The 21,001-nt window shown below is 43.2% G+C and overlaps 1 protein-coding gene and 1 long non-coding RNA gene across 5 annotated transcripts in view; both read right to left on the bottom strand.

The window, feature by feature from the left end:
• The window catches only part of LOC111612349, a 28,927-nt gene extending 23,738 nt beyond the window's left edge, over positions 1-5,189 (bottom strand). For 2 of the 3 annotated variants that reach the window (XR_002754573.1, XR_002754572.1), the window contains exons 1-2: positions 4,894-5,189; positions 4,428-4,576 (exon numbers count right to left, since the gene is read on the bottom strand). This is a non-coding gene — a long non-coding RNA (uncharacterized LOC111612349). Of the gene's footprint in view, positions 1-463; positions 3,087-4,427; positions 4,577-4,893 lie in introns of those variants that run through there. The other variant, XR_002754574.1, reaches the window with a different exon arrangement.
• Positions 5,190-10,134: 4,945 nt separating this feature from the next.
• Positions 10,135-21,001, bottom strand: part of LOC102222905 (MTSS1-like protein) — a 31,675-nt gene continuing 20,808 nt past the window's right edge. The window contains exons 7-14 of one of the 2 annotated variants that reach the window (XM_023325000.1): positions 17,804-17,961; positions 16,599-16,706; positions 16,117-16,211; positions 14,392-14,467; positions 13,600-13,776; positions 13,158-13,280; positions 12,800-12,950; positions 10,135-11,687 (exon numbers count right to left, since the gene is read on the bottom strand). In XM_023325000.1, the coding sequence (XP_023180768.1) occupies positions 10,759-11,687; positions 12,800-12,950; positions 13,158-13,280; positions 13,600-13,776; positions 14,392-14,467; positions 16,117-16,211; positions 16,599-16,706; positions 17,804-17,961 (1,817 nt within the window). In that variant the 3' untranslated portion in view covers positions 10,135-10,758. The remainder of the gene's footprint in view (positions 11,688-12,799; positions 12,951-13,157; positions 13,281-13,599; positions 13,777-14,391; positions 14,468-16,116; positions 16,212-16,598; positions 16,707-17,803; positions 17,962-21,001) is intronic. The other variant, XM_023325002.1, reaches the window with a different exon arrangement.

The following is a 21,001-nucleotide window of genomic DNA, read 5'->3' as shown; positions in this document are numbered from 1 at the left end:
GGCCAGTCAACATGAGAGTTTCTTCAAACAATTTGTGCACAAAATGTTCAAACAATAATTTGGTGAATAAAATATGATCTGAATTACAATCAGGACAGTGCACTGCAAAAACACAAAATATTACAAAGCATTTTTTATCTTCCCAAACTTAAATTCCTGGAATAAAAACCGGAGATTTGCAGAAACTCCATCAGATCGAAAACAAAACCTGATAAACAATAAAATTATTTCATCATTTCTTAAAGTTTCTTATTTCTGATGAATTTTAATTTGATTCTTTTTTTTATTTCCAGTGAAGCTTTGATTGATACTATCAGCTGGATGACCATTCATTCATTCATTCATTCATTCATTCATTCATTCATTCATCCATCCATCCATTCAATTATTCATTCATTCACGGTTTTTCTACCCACTTAAAACCTGAATCTGTTTTATTAGTTTCTCTTCCGGGTCACAGCAGGACGTCAGCAGAATCAGAACCAGAACCACCAGAACCAGAACCAGTGCCTGAAGCGTGGCGGTCTACAGGAGCCACTCTGGAAGCACGAAGCAAACCTGACCCACTTCAGCGCCAGACATCAGATAAATTCTCTCTGCAACGTTTTCACACCCTCATCACACCAGAACCAGAACCGGGTCAGAACCAAATCCAAACTTATGTCAATAAAATTCTGAAAAGTGTGGCTTCAATTCAGCTTAACTACGACCCGTTTGATCCGAGTCCCAGGCTACGAAGGTTCATCATGCTGGAACCAGCAACAGGTCGGGGAGGGGAGGAAAAGTTTTAACTTGTAAAACAAAAAGGCAGCTGAGAGGTTTACACTGTAAAACAAAAAATCATTTTTGTCACATTTTCCCATTTTATTAGTGGAATAATCTAATGGGATTATTTCTGCCATAGGAAGAAAACTTTGTCAATATTTGAGAATTATTGACTTAAGTTTGTGAAAAGTTACTCTGAAGTTCGATTGTTTTATTTTAGGTGAACTGAGACATTTGCAGTAGAAAATTGACTAAATTAAGTGGTAAGATTTTGTGTTTTTGCAGTGTGAATGTTTCCAGGCTGGAGGAAATCAACTCCAAAGGATAAACTCAGATTCCTGACGCCTCGTTTGGATTTTTATTTGACATAAAATGAAAGCCACCACCAGTTTATGATGTTTCACATAAAATCCCAGTAAAACCATTAAAGTCTGCGGCAGGGTGTGAAAACATTCATCAGAACCAGAACCACACGGCGGCAGGATGTGACCCCCGCGCCTGAATCCAGCTTCCTGTGTAATCCGGAGCGTTGTGAATGATTGATGGGTAGCGATAAGCCTCAAAGCGATCGGCTTCGCTGAGCAAACAGGCAAACGGACATCTTATCTCAGGACCAGCAGCTGCAGCCGACAGGAAGTCCTTATTTGGACATTTTACATCCATTACTGTCTTTTTCTCTCCTTCATTCTCTAACTTTAGACTGTTTCTATATGAAAATCAAATATTTTCACTGCAAAAACACAAAATTTTATCAAGTATTTCTGTTTAGTTTATGGTAAATATTTTATTACTGTAAGATAAAACTAACTACAAGTAACTTTCGAGCAAGATTTGCACTGGAAACAACACAAAACTATTTGGTAAGATTTTGTATTTTGCAGCGTTCAGTTTCAGATCGGTTGATTTGAAAGCAAATAAAAAACGTTTGATATGGAAATGTTTTATGCAAATATGTCCTGAAGGGAAAATATTGAAACAGTGTTATAAATCATGCAAATTATTAGCAGGGAGATGATTTCCGGCTGATTGCAGTTAAAGGAAAACAAATCAGTTTTTTATCCGGGTTTTCCCCAAGCGGCCGAACCGGACAGGTGAAACTTTCCTGTTGTTTGTGTTGCTTCAGGCGACTCGTTTGCATCAGATCTAGAGCTGGATCCTTCCTAGCCGCTAACCGCTAACCCAGATCCCCGCTAACCGCTAACCGGCACAGATCCCCGCTAAACGCTAATCAGCCCAGATCCCCGCTAACCGCTAACCCAGATCCCCGCTAACCGCTAACCGGCACAGATCCCCGCTAAACGCTAATCAGCCCAGATCCCCGCTAACCGCTAACCCAGATCCCCGCTAACCGCTAACCGGCACAGATCCCCGCTAAACGCTAATCAGCCCAGATCCCCGCTAACCGCTAACCCAGATCCCCGCTAACCGCTAACCGGCACAGATCCCCGCTAAACGCTAATCAGCCCAGATCCCCGCTAACCGCTAACCCAGATCCCCGCTAACCGCTAACCGGCACAGATCCCCGCTAAACGCTAACCAGCCCAAATCCCCACTAACCGTTAAACGGAAACAGGAAGTCTCTGGTCAGGTTTGTGCCAGCAGATGGAAATCCGTCTAATTCCCATTTTACTTTTCATCACATTTTAAAAGTTTGCTTCAAATTAGCAATTGATATTTCATCATTTCTCAACGAACTGGAGCACAACTCCAGATAAATATCAATATTTATCATGATAAGCATTCATGAAGACGAGTTAACGCAGCTTCTCTAAATAATCTGAGAGTTTCTGGCTGAAAAGCAGCTCAGAGCAGGGAGTCATGCTGCGGGCCAGCTGGACACACAAACACCGTGTTTCTCTTTGTGCAACACGTTTCCCAGTCTGAATAGTCCATGTTTATGGGGATGAAAGATGTGGAAACCACAGCGTTCGTCTCCATCAGCAATTACTGGTTAACATCACTTCAACCTGTTAGTGTCACTTAATTCATTACACAGACTCTAACAGATGAAAATGTTTCTATTATTATTCCATTAGATACTTATTCAATAATTTAGATGCAAAAAGAATTTCTGAATTGAAAATATTTTGTCTTTATATAGTCTTTGAATTGAGAATAACGACCAGCCATGTGAGCAGAGATTCGTCTGCAGGGAGATTCTTCCTGGAAAAATCCTCAAATACTCGACTCTCATTCGTCACTTTCTCTTCAGACGCTGCGTTTCGGTCGGCGGTCAGTCCACCGTGTTTCAGGAGGAAACGGCCGATCCGGAGAAACCCGGCCACTGAGGCCAGCGCGTGAACCAGGCGACAACAGGAGAGCTGCAGGAACATTCAGCTCATAAATTAAAACAATACAAATGAACTCAAAAGAAAGTTTCAGTTCACTATTTCATGAACATTTACTGTTATTAATAATTCTTTGACATTTTTTTAAACTTCAGATTTAACTCCAGGCAGCGAGGAAGAAAAAATATGAAATATGTACAAAATGTAAATGTCTGTAAATAATATTAAGCTTTTAATCAAACTTTACATTAAACTTTATTACTTAACTGCAGTTTGAAAATCAAGAATTTTCAAGGACCTTACACTGAAATCAAGAATTTTCCAAACCTTGAAAACACTTCAATGAAATCCAGGCCTTTTCCAGGATTTCAAGCTCCTTACAAACCGGAACCGACCTGAACCGGACCGGACCGGGTGGGTTCCGGTTCTCCCTGGGAGCGTGGTTCTGAATGAAAGCCTTTCTCGCTACAGGAAGTGATTCTTGGATGAACTTCAGCAGATCTGATTTTTACTGCACACTGTAAAAAATGCTGAGCTGCTTTTTAGCAGCAGTTTTCTAGAATCAGTCGACGTTCCTCCCGTCATTTCACACAAAATAAAAAACAAATCTGATCCTCTTCCAGATCCGTCGTCTTCATCCTTATCGGGGTCCAGAGGGTGCTGCTGTCTACCTTCAGAGGTCAAAGGGCGAGAGGTGGGGTCACCTGCACAGGTCTCCAGTCCATCGCAGGACAACATAGAGACACAAACAACCATCCAGACAAGGAGAACTTAGAGACCCGTCAACCTGGACTGAGGGAGGAATCAAACCCCGGACCTTCGTGCTGCCAGGCCACACCGCTATCGACTGCGCCAGCTTGCGGCCCGCCGCTTCCAACTAAACTAAATCCCATCGTTTCCAGACGTCAGCAAGCTGAACGTCACGTTTCAGCCGACATGCGTCACAATTCAGCAGCAGAAGAAGCCAGACGGTAAATCTGATGAAGTGATGAAGCAGTCAGTGAACGCATCACAACTCGGTTCTGTTTGGTCCAACATCCAAACAGAACCGGGTCAGAAGCTGCAGATCCACTAAAGGCCGTTGCTGTTAGCTGTTAGCTTTCTATCAGCTTCTTTCGTCTGCTGACCATAATGCTGCTCTCAGCAAAACCCATCCAGTGATGGTGGCGGCCATCTTTACTGCCTAAACAGAGCGCTGCTGGGTGGCGGCTACATTCTTCGCTTTCGGAGTGAAAACGTTTCACACTGAATTCTTCTTCAAATCATCTTTCATCAAATTTAATTAGCAGTAGGAACGACAACGAAGAAAAAATAGCACATTTTAGCAAAACACAAGAAACGAGCATCAAGACCTGCGGTGGAGCGAAGCCTCACCTGTTCAGCTGATCTTCTGTGTTTCAGACTCAACCGTCTCTCAGGCTGCAGACACAAACACAGAGTCGGTGTCAAAGGTCAGCAAGGAACGGTGATAGAGAGGTCACAGCAGAAGCTCTTCTCTGGACGAGCAGCTCGGTCTGGAAATGCTGCAAAAACACAAAACAAAACACCAACTATTTTTATTGAGTTTCTAGTGAATATATCTGACTTCACCTGAATTAAAACTAAACTACCAGTATGTTTGTTTTCAGTAAATATTTACTGACTAATGATAAAATGAACTACTGGCAGATTATTTAGCTTAAAACAAGATTATAAAATGCCTGCAGCTTTATAAATATTAAAATATTGTTGACTTAACAGAGATAAAATAATAACAATAATAATAATAATAATAAACTTTATTATCATTATAGGAACTATGCAATAAAATGACATGCATTACAATGAAAGCAGGTGATACCTGGCAGTATGCTTGGAGCTGATGGCGTCCAGCTGTGACAAGTCGCTCCTGGTTGTCCTGAGGCAGCCGGACCGGACCGGACCGAACCGGACCAGACCGGACCGGACCGGTGGAGTCCTAGAGAGCAGCCAATGTTCCTCTGGGCAGATTTAATGATTCTGTGCAGAATCTTCCTCTGTGCTGCTGCTTTGCAGCTTCTGCAACCAGAAACCAGATGAAAAACATCTGGTAGTTTTTGACTCTTTGATATTATCCATCTGTCCCAGAAGGGAACCTGGAGTCCTGCAGCTTTTAGACACGTCTCTACTTCAACACACCTGAGTCACGTAATGACGTCATTGGGCTGCTGTTGGACCAGAGAATCAGCTGAGCGTCGCCTCCCTCTCCCTCCTGCTGTTATTTTTTACAGTGTTTCTCTCTCCCAGCTGCTTACTCAAGCCCCGCCCTCCGCTCTCCTCATTGGCTGCACAACGTTTTGGCGGGTTTAGCGGCATCGGCCAGCCAATCAGCGGAGAGGAACAGAAGTTCAGCGGGTTGGTTTCCCTGGCAACGAGTTTCTGCTCGTTCCCGCTGAACAGGCCGAGTCCAGGTGTTCTGTTTATCTGTGCTACCCGTAAATCCGTCCTACCTTGTGGTAATGCGTAATTCCGTTCCCTAGACAAGAGCGCTGAACAAGCAGGTGTTTATTTTACCACCTGGGCGCTGAAGAGCAGCTGAGGGAACCGTATCTGATGGGGGAACCGTACCTGATGGGGGAACCGTATCTGATGGGGGAACCGTATCTGAAGGGGGAACCCCGTTTTCAAACTGGGCCGTTTCAGAGGAAACATTCGGTGGTTTCATGTAAATGTACAGAACAAACCCAACAAAAAGGTCCGTTTTAACTTTCACTGGAACATTTGGGTCAGACGAAGTTATGGCCCGGTTTCCATGACAACGTTTTCAGAAACATTTTCGTTTACACATCAGGAGATTGAAAACTCATTCAGTAACATAGCACCGGAAATGACGCAGTCTGGCCTGTAGGAGGCAGTGTGGCTTTGGGACGATACGCTCGCAGAAGAACAGAAACCGAACATTTGAGTTTAGTTTGGACTCGTCTGAATGATCCGAACCGACTGAATGATTTATTTCCAGCTGCATCCTGTGGAGATGATGTCAAACATTTATTTTAGGCACAAATTGATTTTTAGTAACGAATCTTTACCATATTTCCTTCTTTACTTTTGCGTCCAGCTGCAGCAAAGATAATCCACACAGAGTTCTGGAGAAATCACAGGTGGTTCTGGTTCCTTTCTCTAAATACTTCCTGAAACAAATATTTCATATTTCAACATGCTCTTATTGTGAAAGGCAGGGCTTCCTGCAGCAGAGTGATGCTAAATTTAAAGGACGAGTCTGTGAAATGACGCAGCGGTTTATTTCTGACGCAGGTCTCCGTGTTCACTGCCTTATATATTATTAGTTATCTTCATGTTCATAAATATCTCAGCTGTGCAGCCAGAAATAACCCGAGTTGTTCATCTCTGATGTCCTGGAAGGTTCTGGTTCCGACCCGCCTTGTTTGGTCTCTGCTTGGTGATTGGCTCTCTTCAGTAGAAGATCAAAGAAAGATAAGACGAGATATTTCCTGTTTAGATTTGGTTTGAAATGTATTAAAATAACAAGAATATGAAATCAATCTCCATTGAAAGAGAGAAGTTTAGATATTAATGGGAATGTGCTCTTTCTGTTTTTGAATAAATTGTCTGGCTCCTCCCCTCAATATGGACAATGACGTCACATGGTGATCTTAACGGCCGTTAGTCTTATTACAAAAAAACTTAAATTTATTTCTCCTCACTGGTAAGTTTGTTTTCATTATTTCTTATTATAATTCAAACTAAAATCACATATTGAAAACAAAATGTACTTAATTGCTGCAGTGATTCATTTTTATTTATCATCTAATTTTATGTTTTGACATTCGTGTCAGGTGGATCTTGTTTTATTAATTGCGTAAAGGTTTATTTGATCAGATCACCACTGATCTGATCAATAAAACTGAATAAAAATCTATTTTCATTTTCTGTTATCCAAAATAACAGAACTTCTTCATTTCTGTATCTGATATTGTAAAATGTTTCATTGTTGAACCATTTGTCCGTCCATCTTCCTCTGCCGGGGTCAGCAGACTTCCCTCCCAGCCTCCTGGTCCGGCTCCTCCAGGCGTTCCCAGCAGAGGAACATCGTCCCTCTGGACTCCTCCCATCCTGACCAGATGCCCCTCAACTGGCTCCTCTCGACGTGAAGGAGCAGCGGCTCTACTCTGAGTCCCTCCCTGATGGCCGAGCTTCTCTCTCTAGAGAGCCCAGACACCCTGCGGAGAAAACTCATTCCGGCCGCTTGTATCCGCGATCTCGTTCCTTCGGTCTCGACCCAAAAAGACCACAGATGAGGGTGGGAACGTAGATCGACTGGTAAATCGAGAGCAGTGCAGCGATCTGCCTGTCGATCTCCTGCTCCTCTCCACGATCCTAGGAACTCTGCTGTCTGGGGCTTCATGCCCCTGGTAAGGTCACCCCAGGCAGACAAAGCGCAGCCTGAAGACGCCTTATGATGCACACAATCACTGGACTCAGTGTTCCGGTCCAAAGTGATGTCACAGCCGAGCCGGCCTGAAGAGCCAATCAGCTGCAGCGCCTCGTCATCATCCTCAGGGATGCAGTTTGATCTCTGAGTCAACAGGTGGGGGAGGGGAGAGGCGCTGAGTCACCTGGGAAGAACAGCAAAGTGCTGACTCATGGTTCAGATATTAAACTTTAGTGAGAAAATGTAAGAAAGAGAAGGAGGGGTCATCCTGAGGTCAACAGGACTCATCAGATCCCAGTAAGGGGTTTCTCATTTATTATCAGAAAATAATAGATTATTTATCACCAAATGTAGAAACTCACATGAAAGATTCCAGAGTCTGAATTCACAACAAAATTAACTAAAACCTTCAGAATATTTCAGAACAATCTGACAAAAAAAGATAATTTAAATAAGAACAATAATGTTTTATTTAAAGGATGTATTTCTGACAAACCAGTTTTGGAACATTAATTATTTTTATGTTTAAAAATTTAGAAATAAAATGTTCCTTCTCCATCAGCAGCAGATATAAAGAACAGAAAGTTTGAGCTTCCAGGTCGTGAAGGCTGAAACACTCAGCAGCCGGTCTGCTGCGCCCCCTGCTGGAGCACAGCAGGAACTGCAGCTGTGATACCCTAACCCTGTGACTGAAGATCCACTTCCTGCCGAGTCATCATGATGATGATGAAAAGGGATCATTTGATCCCATCACGCGGTGACATTAAAACATTCAGTGTGACCTTTGACCCCAGCTGATCAAACTGAACCCTTCACACTTCCTGATGATGAGCTCCAGTGAGTCATTTCATTTATTGATTATCAGCAGTTGATTAATCTGTGACCATGACGAAGAAGCGCTTAATGGAAGCACAACAGAAATGTTTATTATGGTGTTAAAAGGGAAATAAATTAGATATAAATGTTATCAATAATTATTAATTATTGACCAAAACAGCAAAATTAAAATCAGCCCAAATATTTACATGGAATTAAAAATGTTGTCGTGTAATTTCCCTTTTCTGTTGATGAAACTGAATTTAGGAATGACAGCAGAAAATCGGGCCCGATGGGATCCTAATCAATACGCCGATCAGGTCCTAATCAATACGCCGATCAGGTCCTAATCAATATGCCGATCAGGTCCTAATCAATACGCCGATCAGGTCCTAATCAATATGCCGATCAGGTCCTAATCAATACGCCGATCAGGTCCTAATCAATATGCCGATCAGGTCCTAATCAATACGCCGATCAGGTCCTAATCAATATGCCGATCAGGTCCTAATCAATACGATTCTCGAATGAATGAATGAACGAACTGGTTCAAGGTGGAACTTTTCAAAAACATCTAGGGCTGAACTATGAACATGAAACAAGTCATTTTAACCAGTCTGAACTGGTTAAGAGCCAGTTCACTGAACCAACGAGCGCCCTCTGTGGTCGCTGGCTGCATTGCAAGCTTTCCTATAAATGAAGTTTTTCTGAATTTTCTCTCGACGTGTTTCAGGCACAAAGTTCTGGGTTTCAGAGAAGCTGGTCTGGAAATCACTTTACCCTTTTCTCCACAAAATAAGTTGAACATTTAGTTTCAGATCCAAAAGTTAGACTTTTCTCCTGCTGGAGTTTATATGAAACAACTGAACTTTCAGAGCAAAACAAAACAAAATGATCCAACGTTTCAGATAAAAGTCAGAGGAAATGTTTTCCAGTTTAAAAACGTCATGAAACCGAAGTAAACCTGCAATAATAATAATAACCAGATTTCCTGATAAACACTGGAGGCAAAATTCTGGACAAGTTTTTATTGCAGCTTTACCCAAAACAAACGTTGGAAGTTCCAGTTTTAGTAGAAACGGATCAAAGTAAACACTAAAGACAGCTGTCATTATTCTCATTATTATTATTATTGTTCTTGATCCCAAACAGAACCAGACGGGTCCACCTCCTGCGTTCAGTCCAATCAGGTTTCCTCCTTAAAGCTGAGCGGCAAAACATCAAATCAACTGAAATATTTTTGTACAAAAATCTCTTCTAGGAACAGAAGCTCCAATATTCACAGGAAAGAGTCGGGTCCAAACAGCCAATCAGCTGATCAGAAAAGCTGCGATGCAAAACACAAATCAGTTTGGAAAGTTTACCAAATAAAATGTTTGCATAATAAAATCAAGACGTTCAGCAAAAACGTCCTGATTTATTTCTGTAAACTTTAACAACTGAGGAAGAAAACTAAAACTAAAAAACCTCCAATGTTCGGAAATCTGCTGCTCCACTTTAATGAAACCGGGCCAGGGTGAAAACAGAACCAGCTTTTTCAGCCCAACCAAACTCTGCAGATAAATCATTTAAATCTGGAATAAATAAAATTAAAAGCTTTTTATTTACTCAACTGTTTCTGACTTTAATAACTGAATAGCTCCTCCTTCCAGCGCAGAATCTCATTAATTCACTTGATTTAATATTAAATGAGTTTAAGACGATTGAATCAACATTAAAGAGTCAATCAGTTCTGCAAAGAAACTGAGGGAAAATAAACTAAATGTTTGCATATTTTAACTTTTAAGAATAAAACCAAACATCTAGTCTAAAAATGTTTGGAGCATTTAAAAAACATGAATAATTAAACAAAAATTAAACCCAAAACATGTTTTTGGTACATTATTATCTTAATTTAACAAAATAACCTTTACAGAGTAAAATATTTCTCTGAATTATCTACAAGAATTCAGTTTTGGATTTTAAAAAACTATTTTCTCAGGAATACGAGATAAATCAGGTCAGAATCTGCCTTCCTGTCGTGTTGGAGCTGCTCATCATAGCCAGCTATGCTAACCGCTATGCTAACCGCTACGCTAACAGGCTAACAGCAGAACTTCCATCCTGCTTGGAACCTTCTGATTGTTTACAGTGAAGCCAACATTCGTCTTCATTAACAAATTTAGTTGTTTCCATGGAAACAGTCTGGTTTTAGCTGGGGGGGAATCGGACCTGTGACCCGGTCCGGTACCAACTATACGTCACAGCAGGACCAACTATGAAACAGAGGAGCTTGTTAAGCCCCGCCCAGCTGGAAGTCTGCAGGCAACGAATCAAACGCACCCGGCCCAACAAGGGATCCGCGACCCGAACGGTTTGTTTTGCAGTAACTATGGAAACGGGAGTCTGAACCGAGCTGCAGGTCAGAACGCGAACATGGACCTCTGTCAGAGGAAGAGGAGCCGTCGTGGCACGATGCTGCGTGATGCTGCTGCAGCCTCAGAGGCCCGGTGGCGGCGGCGGCAGCATAGGGGCCGAGCGGTCGTTGGTCAGGGTTCTTTTCAGCTTCACCTTCCTGATGAGCGTCAGCATGTCGGCGCCTGCAGCGTCCTGCTGGTTGGAGACGGGCGGTGGGATTGCTGCAGCTGGGCAGTACTGCTGCTGATGCTGCAGCTGCTGATTATGGAGATGCAGGTTTTGAAGCTGCAACTGCAGCTGTTGGCTCTGTTGCTGCAGCTGTGCATGTTTCTCGTTATGTTGCTGCGGTTGCTGCAGCTGATTGTGTTGCAGCTGTTGGCTCTGTTGCTGCAGCTGTGCATGTTGCTGCAGTTGATTTTGTTGCTGAAACTGTTGTTGCTGGTTCTGTTGCTGCAGCTGTTGCTGCTGCAGCTGCAGCCTTTGCTGCTGCTGCCTGATGCTGCCGCCCCCTGGTGGCAGAGGTGGCACGGCGGGGACGGGCATGTGACCCGGAACGAACTGGTAGTACGGCGAGGAGGAGGAGGAGGAGGAAGGCAGGGAGACGAGGCTCTGGGTGGAGGTGCACAGCATGCTGTGGCCCAAGCCGCCAGCGGGGGGCGCCCTAAACACGCCGTCGTCGCCGGCCCACAGCGGGACCTGCGGCGTGCTGATAGGGATGGGCACGCCGCCGCTGATGGTGCCGCGGCGATACGCCAGCTTGGAGGACGGCTTGCGGCGGATGGTGGCAGTGTGAACGGCGTGCTGATGGCCGCCGCTACTCGGCTCACCGTCGGCCAGCAGGCTGACGGTGGAGGTCGGCCGCTTGGAATGGGCCAAGTCTCTGAACTGGAAGCGCAGGTCCGAGTTCCTGGGGAGGGTGGAGGACTTGTCCAGGTCGGAGCGGCTGCCGTACAGCTGGTGGAAGGGGGCGGAGTCAGCGTCTCCGTGGAGAGAGATCGACTCGTAGTCGGCTGCAGACAACAAAACAGACAGAGAGAAATATTCAAGCTGTTCCCATCATGCTTCCTAGCACAGCTTAGGATGGTCCATGGCCTAGTCAAAACATATTAATTAAATATTTGATCTAAAATTATTGTTAGATAATCAATTTCAGTCTGATCAGTTCTGCCAGTTCAGCCGCTGAAGAATCGCTGTCACTTTCAATAAACTGCTGCTGGCCACGCCCCGGCAGCTACAGGTCACGCCCCATCAGACAGGCCACGCCCCATCAGACAGGCCACGCCCCCAACAGCTACAGGTCACGCCCCCTTCTCTTCTCTTGAAACAGATTAACTAAAATATTTACGATTATATGGTATAATTTACAGTTAATGTTTTATTATATTCTGCCTTCTACTGCAGGAACAAGGCAAACTAAAATAAAATAATTATGTTTTGAAATGTTTTTCTAACACCCTAAAACAGGGGTGGGCCGTCCTGGTCCTGGAGGGCCGGTGTCTTGCAACTCTTAAATGTCTCCCTGGTCCAACACACTTGAATCCAACAGCTGAATCACCTCCTAAGTGCAGTCAAGTTCTCCAGAGTCCTGCTAATGACCTCATTATTTTACTCAGGTGTGTTGAAGTAGAGACACATCTAAAAGTTGCAGGAGACTTTTAGGCCCTCCAGGCCTGGAGTTGCCCAACGCTGCCCTAAACACTGAGAACATTAATTTTATAAAATATCCCCCAGTGACATTAATGAATCAAATATAAGCTTAGTGTTAATAACAGACCAATACGTCACTGAGCCATTAGGAATGATAAATATTCATTACATTAAAATAATGCTGATAAGATAAATCACCTTCCTGATCAAATTAAACCCAGTTTTAGCAAACAGAAATAATTATTTTGATTCTAACTGACCTGAAACCAGAAAATTATTATTTTATTCCTGAAATGATTTCGATCCTCAGAGCAGACAGGAAATGAGAGAAGACGTAACCTAGAGACGAGCATCTGTCCTCATAGCCAGAAGAGAGGGAAGGAAGTTCACCAAGGAAACAGGAAGCGTTCAGCTGCAGCAGCTGAACCCAGCGTTCAGGTGTCAGGTGCAGGCTGCGCTGCGTCTCTGGACTCACTGTGCGTGTGGATGGTGTCCTCGGAGCAGGACGGCGTGGTGGTCTGGGTGCTGTAGCCGCTCGAACAGTGCAGAGAGTCCCTGCTGCTCCTCGGGGCGTCCGAATTCAACGCACCCAACGTCAAAGCCAGCTGATCCCGCGCCGAGCACGACTGCAGGGAGGAGAGGACGGAGTCAGCTTAATATTCAGATGATTCGGTTTTACTGCAGTTTGTTGTTCTCCAGCTTTCATTTCTCCTCCATGGTGAGCTGCTTGGTCCTGGATGGAAACTGATTCATTCAGATTATTTTGAAGAGGCTACACATCGGATCGATTGGTCAAATAATAAAAATAATATTATTGGTGATCGATTGGTTACCTTCCCAGACGCTGACATGGCTCTGGCTCGCTCGCCGTGCTGATGGATGTAGGCGCCGTGGGGTGGGGCCAGCAGGCCATTTTCTGCGCTCCCTGCAGGTGGCTGGGTGGTAACCACTGCTTCCTGACACACACAACGGGTCAGAAAACCGGGTCAGAACCAGAACCAGAACCTACTGTCAGAAACAACATCATGTTTGGGTTGGATGCTGGTTAGATGCTGGGTGGATGCTGGTTGGATGCTGGATGGATAGGTCTAAAGGCAACCAACAGGAAGTCAAGGTCACCAACAGGAAGTCAAGGTCACCAACAGGAAGTCAAGGCGACCAACAGGAAGTCAAGGCGACCAACAGGAAATCGAGGTCAACCAACATGATGAGGTACTATGGGGGGGGTCATGAAATATGGAGGGGTCATGATGATGTCATGATGTTGGTACTAACTGTAATCCTCACGGCGCTCATGTCTAGGCGGCTAACCCGGCGGCTCTGAGCGCCACGCCGCCTGTAGCTGGTGACAGGGATGTGGTTGCCATGGCGATTCAGGCAGGAGGGGGAGTTGCCCTCGCTGAGGGACCGCCCACCTTCATCACAGCCGTACAGCGGGTAAGGGGCGGCAGGCTACACAGGAGAAACCACACCTGAAAGGCTCTTATTTCGAAATTCCATGCAGGGAATGGAAGTAGAATTAGTTTAGGTTAAAATTACCGTCCCTGCAGTTTGCTGAACAGCCAAAAGGGGGCAGAGTTGCTAGCTAAGGGAACATTTTGGGTTTTAGGGTTGGGGTTATATGAAGTAACATCAGTAGTCAGCCTCATTGCAGCTAACCAAAGTGATTTTTAATGAGCTCCTAGCATACGCATCTACCCAGAATGCATTTCTGCTTTAACACAGTCACATTTATGTGATACTTTACTTACATTCATAAAGACTAAGCAGCCTACAGTATTTTTATTGTTCTTACATCAGTAAGATAATGACTATCGATAATTACAGCTAATCATGAAACCTTTAAACTTTTCTTGCTGCAGCGTTAGCTCCTTCCAGCCAGAACAGGACGTTTAAACATTAGTTCCCCACATCAGAGTGGGATCACAGTAAATCCATTAATTAATTTACATAAAGTTTCGTCATACAGGTGAGTCCTGGACTCTAAACGGACAAAAGGTTAAAAGTCTCGCCTCCATTCAGAGCTCAGTAAAATGAATGAATGATTCTTCTTCTGCTGTTTGCTACCTGCAGGTGAACGCCATCCACAGCGCAGCTGATGGAGTCCAACGAGGGAACGTGCCTCACCGACCCTGACTGGTAACTGCAACAAGACAGAAAACATTCAGAACAACAACAGTTGTACCTGCATGTCAACATGTAATAATAAATATCTAACGTGTAATAATAAATAACCAACGTGTAATAATAATATCTAATGTGTAATAACAAATAACAACCGTGTAATAGTAAATAACCACTGTGTAATAATATCTAATTTGTAATAATAAATATCTAACGTGTAATAATAAATAACTATTGTGTAATAATAATATCTAACGTGTAATAATAAATAACTAACATGTAATAATAAATATCTAAAATGTAATAATAACTACTGTAATAATAACAGAAATGTGATTGGAAACAAACTGTTCGTCATTTTGACAGACAGAATAAAAAAAATCGGTCATATTCTATTTTTACTTGTCAAATTATAATCATATCAACATCGGCTATTAACCGCATTTTTATGCGCTTTAGTTAATATTTACCCAGTTGAACCTGAATCCAGATCATCACACATAAAGCAGATAAATGCATCTACCTTTTTCTCTGTAGTGACACAAACCACTGACTGTGGCCCCAATAACTTATAATAAATGAAATTAAACGATTAAACTTCAATTAGCAGCACTTCACCTGCTGCGGTCTGAACGCTCAGCCTCACAAATTCCTTCTGGTCGAATCTGGAGAGAAATCTGTGCTGGTTCATCGGTCAGCTGGATGGTAGGTATGATCCAAACCGATCAATTGAACTCTGCGAGTTTTGTATCCTGTGCGCGGTCCTGGCGTGCGTTTTTACCAGAATCTTTTTACGTAGTTTCGCTTCTCCGAAACGGAGAGATGTTACGTCTGCTGCGCTCCTGAGCACCGCTCTCCTTCTGGGTGCAGGTGGGTAATGTCTTTAGCTCCATTTGTTAAAACCGCTGGGTGAGTTCAGTTTAATTCTCCGCAGCGGCAGAGCCACGTCCGCATTGGTTGTGCAGCAGACTGCTCCTCTGTTTAGACTATAAATGGATTAACATAACATTCTCTTTAGTTTTCTCTGGTCTGGAATTAAACGCGTCATGTCAACCAAAAGTTTCCTAACCAGAAGCTCCAAAGCGTCCGGTCCGTAACTCTTCAACACGCGGTCAGCTCCCGGTCAGAAAGACGCATTTAGTTCAGAGTCCATGAGATGATATTCAGAAAGGATTTTAGTTGCCTCTGAGATGAACTCTTTGAGTAAAGTCTATACTGTAGTGCTTCTCAGGTCCAGTCCTCAGTCCTGCTCTGCATGCTTTAGATGAGCCTCTATTCCAGAACAGCTGATCCAAATGTTTGTATGACCTCTTCTGCAGCCATCAACACTGCAGAAGGCTGTTAGTCACCCACAGATTGAGTCCAGGTGTGGCAGAAGGGAAACACATAAAACATGCAGGGGGGGCTGAGGACATTATAGAAACACTGCTATGTCTGGCCATGAGCTCCAGTGAAGGGTGTTAACTATAACCTGTCAAAATGACAGACGGGCTTTAAATTTTCAGGTCATTGAAAAAAACAAACAGTCAAATACGGAAAATATTCAGTTAACGTGACCCTGAATATTAAATAACTGCCATGTAATAATAAATAACTAATATTTAATAATAAATAACTAATGTGTAACAATAAATAACTACATAGTTGATTGTAAAGGTGAGGCTTTACCTGCTGATGCTGCTCTTCCTGGACATGTTGCCAGGGGAACCGGGAGGGGTCTGGTAGGTATAGTTAAAGTCCGAACCTTTCAGATCCAAAATCACCTGAAGAGAAGAAAAACAACTTCAAGAGACGAAATTTATTCTTTACATTCACTAAATGTTCAACATTCCTTTTTTTCTACTTTATTTTCCTACTATTGCAACTTTATTCTGATGACGTTAAAACCGTAATATGTTTGTATTTTGTAATATTATGACCTTACTCTCATAATTATAATAAAAAATCACAGCCTGTCAAACAAAATGGTCGTCCTGGGTGATGACATCACTCTGAACTATGGAAACCCAGGGAGGGAAATTAAGTCCAGATTTAACAAAAACTTTAAAACTCAATCAGTAAAACTGGCTAATTGCCCCGTCCTAGCTTGAATCTAGGAACAGTAAAAATCTGTTTTCTTTGAGAAACGGAAACGGAGCGGGACAGGCGACCTGTTCGCTGGCGGCCGGCAGCTTGGTAGGTTCAGCCGTCAGAACGCTCAGGTCCTCCAGGATGGTCTGCAGGTGGGTCACTTCGCCCAGCATGTTGATCTCATGGTCCTGAGGGACAAAACACAGGAACACACACAGGAACACTGTTACGTCCAACAAGGGCACAACATATTTGAGGACACATAGGCAAAACTGAGGGTTCAAAAAATAAAACATTTTAAAAATTTATTTCAAAATTCTCTTGAGCTTTTCTTTTGGTTCAGCTACTTTAATTTTCTGTGGAGAAAAGAGACATAATTAAACATCCCCAGTTCCCTGTGTCCCAAAAAAAAAGGAAAAGCAAAAATCCCGAAAGTATTAACAGAAAGTTGGACCTTTTGAGCCGATCAAAAAGAACAAAACGGTAGAGCAGGGGGCCAACCCTACACAGGGCCATCGAAGCCCCTGCTAGTACCGGACTATAGCAAAAAAGAATTTACTGCAAAGAAAGAATCGAAAACAGGACGACCGGTCCCACCAGGCCAAAATCACAACGAAAAACGGCAAACAAACAAAGGCTAACAAAAATACCGCATAGTAGGCTGGAGACGTCAGCTGCGGCCGACAGCTACTGGGGACGTGCGCGCACCGCGTCAGGACGCATCCTCGGTGGTGGCGGAGCGAGCGGAAGGGCGGTAGGGCCGACCCAAACATGCCGGAACCCAGCCTATTTATAGGCGGTCCAACAGCACCACAAATTAACGAGACCAAGTTAATTACAAAAAGGAATTATCCAAACTCCAAAGTATATTAAACAAAAGCCATTCAACTAAAGTCAGTACATAATAATCTAAAAGAAAAATATAAGCAAAAATAATTATAATGTGCCCGAAGCACATAACAAACACACACAGAAAAACACAAGAACACACACAGGAAAACACACAGGAAAACACAGGAACACACAGGAACACACAGGAAAACACACAGGAAAACACAGGAACACACACAGGAACACCCCAACACACAAGAACACACACAGGAAAACACAGGAAAACACAGGAACACACACAGGAAAACGCAGGAACACACACAGGAACACCCCAACACACAGGAACACACACAGGAAAACACCCAGGACCAGACTTAATGTGTTCCAGAGGTTTAGAGTGTGTATTAGTGTCGGTGTGTGTGTTTTTCAGTGAGTGAGGCGGCGGAGCGCTGACCAGGACCGGCTTCAGCATGCTGACAAAGCTGCAGTAGCGAGATCGTTCTTCCACCAAGGCGCGGCACACAGCCCGTTTCTCCGTCTCCTCCAGCGCGACGTAGCGCGTGTTGACGTCCTGCAGGGCGCAGTCCAGCTGGCCGCGAGCGTCGCCCTTCCCTGCAGAGCGACCAGAGAGCCAAGGGTTCAGACTCACAGAAACCTCCAGAAACATCCTGAGGAGCTGAAGCTTCAACATAACAGTCAGCTCCAAACAGCTTTAGAAATCAAAACATAATAACGTTTATTTATCCATTTTCTGCAAAGCACCAAGTTAAAGCCTCCAAGTTATTATATGGGCAGATGGACGCTGCGTTACTCAGATGCTGCCAGCAGGGGGCAGGCTCCACCAACATCCAGCTTCATCTGCTCAGTCTGCACTGACATCTGAAACTTTGTCTGCTGGTTGCAGTTTGAAACATTTATTAAAGCGCTGCCTGACTTTAAATCTGGGTAATTTCAGCTTCAAAAAGAGAAATGAGATGAAACCAGCAGTTAATCAATCGATCAGATCATCAATAACCAGCAGAAACCAGTTTTTACTGATCCGTACAGCTCCTGGTTCTCCTTCATGTCTGACCTGCTGATCCTAAAGAAGAGTCAATAATAATCTATCATCATCATCAGGTTTGGTATAATCTGGGAGGGGGGCAGAGCTTAAACCAATAATTGGTTATTTGCTGAGATTTATCTGTGCATCAGACTGTAACTATGGCAACAATTATTTTTCTACTTTCACAAACCTTTAGTTTTAACTGTTTAAAATATTTAATGTTTCTGTGCAGAAAATATCAATTCAGCTCAAATAATCAACCTGGTAGGCCTGTGATTTAATTCAGGCATTTATTGGAGACGCCCTAGCAGCAGCCAAACTTGCTTATGCCTTGGGCTGGCTCTGCTGATGTTCTACAACACAGGCAGCTGTTTTAACATCGTTGATCTAAACAATCAGATAAACGGATTACTGAAATAATTTAATAATTGATTAATCGTTAACGGAGAATAAAGATCAACACAGAGCAGAAATTCAAAGAAAACTGAACAAGAAAATCTGAACATTTTAAATCGAAGATAAAAAAAAACTTTCTGTGAATCTCTGGTTCAGTTTTACCTTCGCCTGGTTCACATTCTGAAAATTAATCTATTAATCTCCTCCAGTTATTAATCAGCTAATCAATAATCATCTCCTGATCAGCTCTACTCTGACTCAGCAGAAAGCCTGAGCTTTTCTCATGTTGAAGGATTTTTATCTGCAGATTCATCGTTGCTACAAATGATCAAAGGAATGCTGATTTTAACTTTTGGACAATAAAATTTTTATTTCATCTAAAAATGAATTCAATTACTTGTTTATTAGCATCATAAAGCCGGACTTTGTTTGGACTGTTTGGCTCTGTCTTTGACTCTGTATCACTGGTTTCGCTTCAGGGTGAGCAACACCACCATAGGCGCCAGAACGGGGGGGTCCAGGGGGCCACTGGCCCCCCCACTTTACGGCCCTGCCCTGCTGGTCCCGCCAGACATTTACACAGGCTGCACACATTTCTGACAATCTGTGACTGACATCTCTCTGTGTTTCTATGCAGACAGAAATACAGATAAAACCTCCAGCTCTGAGATCTGGACCAAATCTAATCTAAGGCTCCAGATCATAACAGTCACCCTAAGGTTTTCAGCAGCTTTGGGTCGGGTTGGGATCATGAACCGCTCTGACATCTGAAAAAAGGTTTGGACTCTGATCTGGTCCAGGTCTGAACCAATTCTGCCTAAAAATGAAATGAGATTTCTGTATTTGTCACCATTTATAGAACTGACGATGTTTTCTTTCTTTCTAATGGCGTTGGGATGAAAAAAACAAACATCGGGCCCATTTCCGTTAACAAGTCCGGACCACATGCTCACCCACACTTTGCCCAGAGCAGATCATTTTGGCTCAGGTCGAAAAATAATCGGGTGAATTATTTTATTTTTCCTCTTTGCTCTTCCAAAAGCCAGTCAGCCATCAGTAGCCATAAATACCAATGGCTGCTGATGGTTTTCAGGTTTCTATTGGCTGTTGAAATTCATTTTTGTCCGCTAAATAACAATCACATTAAAGTTTATTCATGGTGTTTTTTATTTTGTTTTTATTGCAAAAATATTGACATCTTTTTCCTGCACAATTTGTGGAACATGCAGCAAATATAATCTGCGCTGGGTTTTGGTTTTAGACCCACAGCATCCAGATAGCGCTGCTGCTGCTGATGCACTGGAACCATTAGGTTGTCCTGCTGCTCTAAACTGGTATTGCTGGAGGATATTTGATTTCTATTTTATTATTATTTTTTTAATGTTCCAAATATTTGACCAGTTGTGATTTTTGTCATATCTATCTATCCTGTAGCTGTATTGTGCGTATTTTGGACTTGTAATAAGTATCTGAGCACAGGGCGCCTGCAGCTGTACGCACTGTGTGTACCTTCAGATTTTCCTTTCAGTAAAACAGAAAAAAATCATTTTTGAATTTTTTTCATTATCTAACCCTCTTTACTATTAACAACATGTGGGAGAAAATAAAGATCTATTGTGTCAAAACATCTTATACGTAGCGAGTCTGTGTGAGTCCTGGAGGTCCGCACAAAGCCTAAATGTTATTGGTCAGTTGACTTTTGTAAATCTGGCATGTTGGCGCTTTTTCTGTAAGCTTAAAATGAACAAGCGGAGTTTGAATCCTCCCGTAGTTCTGAGAGCTTTTTACCGTGTGCGGTTCTGGCGGGTCGCCGGTTTAGGAACTTTTTGTGTGCGCGCGTGTGCCGTTTGGCGAACTGAAGAGCTGACGGGTCACCTGGTTGGACATCTGTTCATCACACCAACGATGTAATGATGACAAAACCTTCATCCAAACACGGTGTTTTAATACCGTTGATCTGTATTCAGCTGTTCTCAGGTCGGCTGCAGGCATTTATCCTCTTTTACATTTTTCCAGAAATAGAATAAAGTCCATTCCGCCATCTAAATGCTCTGTGTAAAGCTGCCTTCTGCTTGTTCCCCACTGACAACTTTAAACATTTTCTTCTGATTATTTTCCACCAAATCTCTATGACCATTTAATAGCAAACAATCATCAAATCTAGCCAGACGGCAGCGCATGGTAGACACAAAAACATTGTCCTCCAGGTAA

Source organism: Xiphophorus maculatus, chromosome 20, assembly GCF_002775205.1.
Source record: "Xiphophorus maculatus strain JP 163 A chromosome 20, X_maculatus-5.0-male, whole genome shotgun sequence".
Lineage (NCBI taxonomy): Eukaryota > Metazoa > Chordata > Actinopteri > Cyprinodontiformes > Poeciliidae > Xiphophorus > Xiphophorus maculatus.
This window is presented reverse-complemented; position numbering and strand designations above follow the sequence as displayed.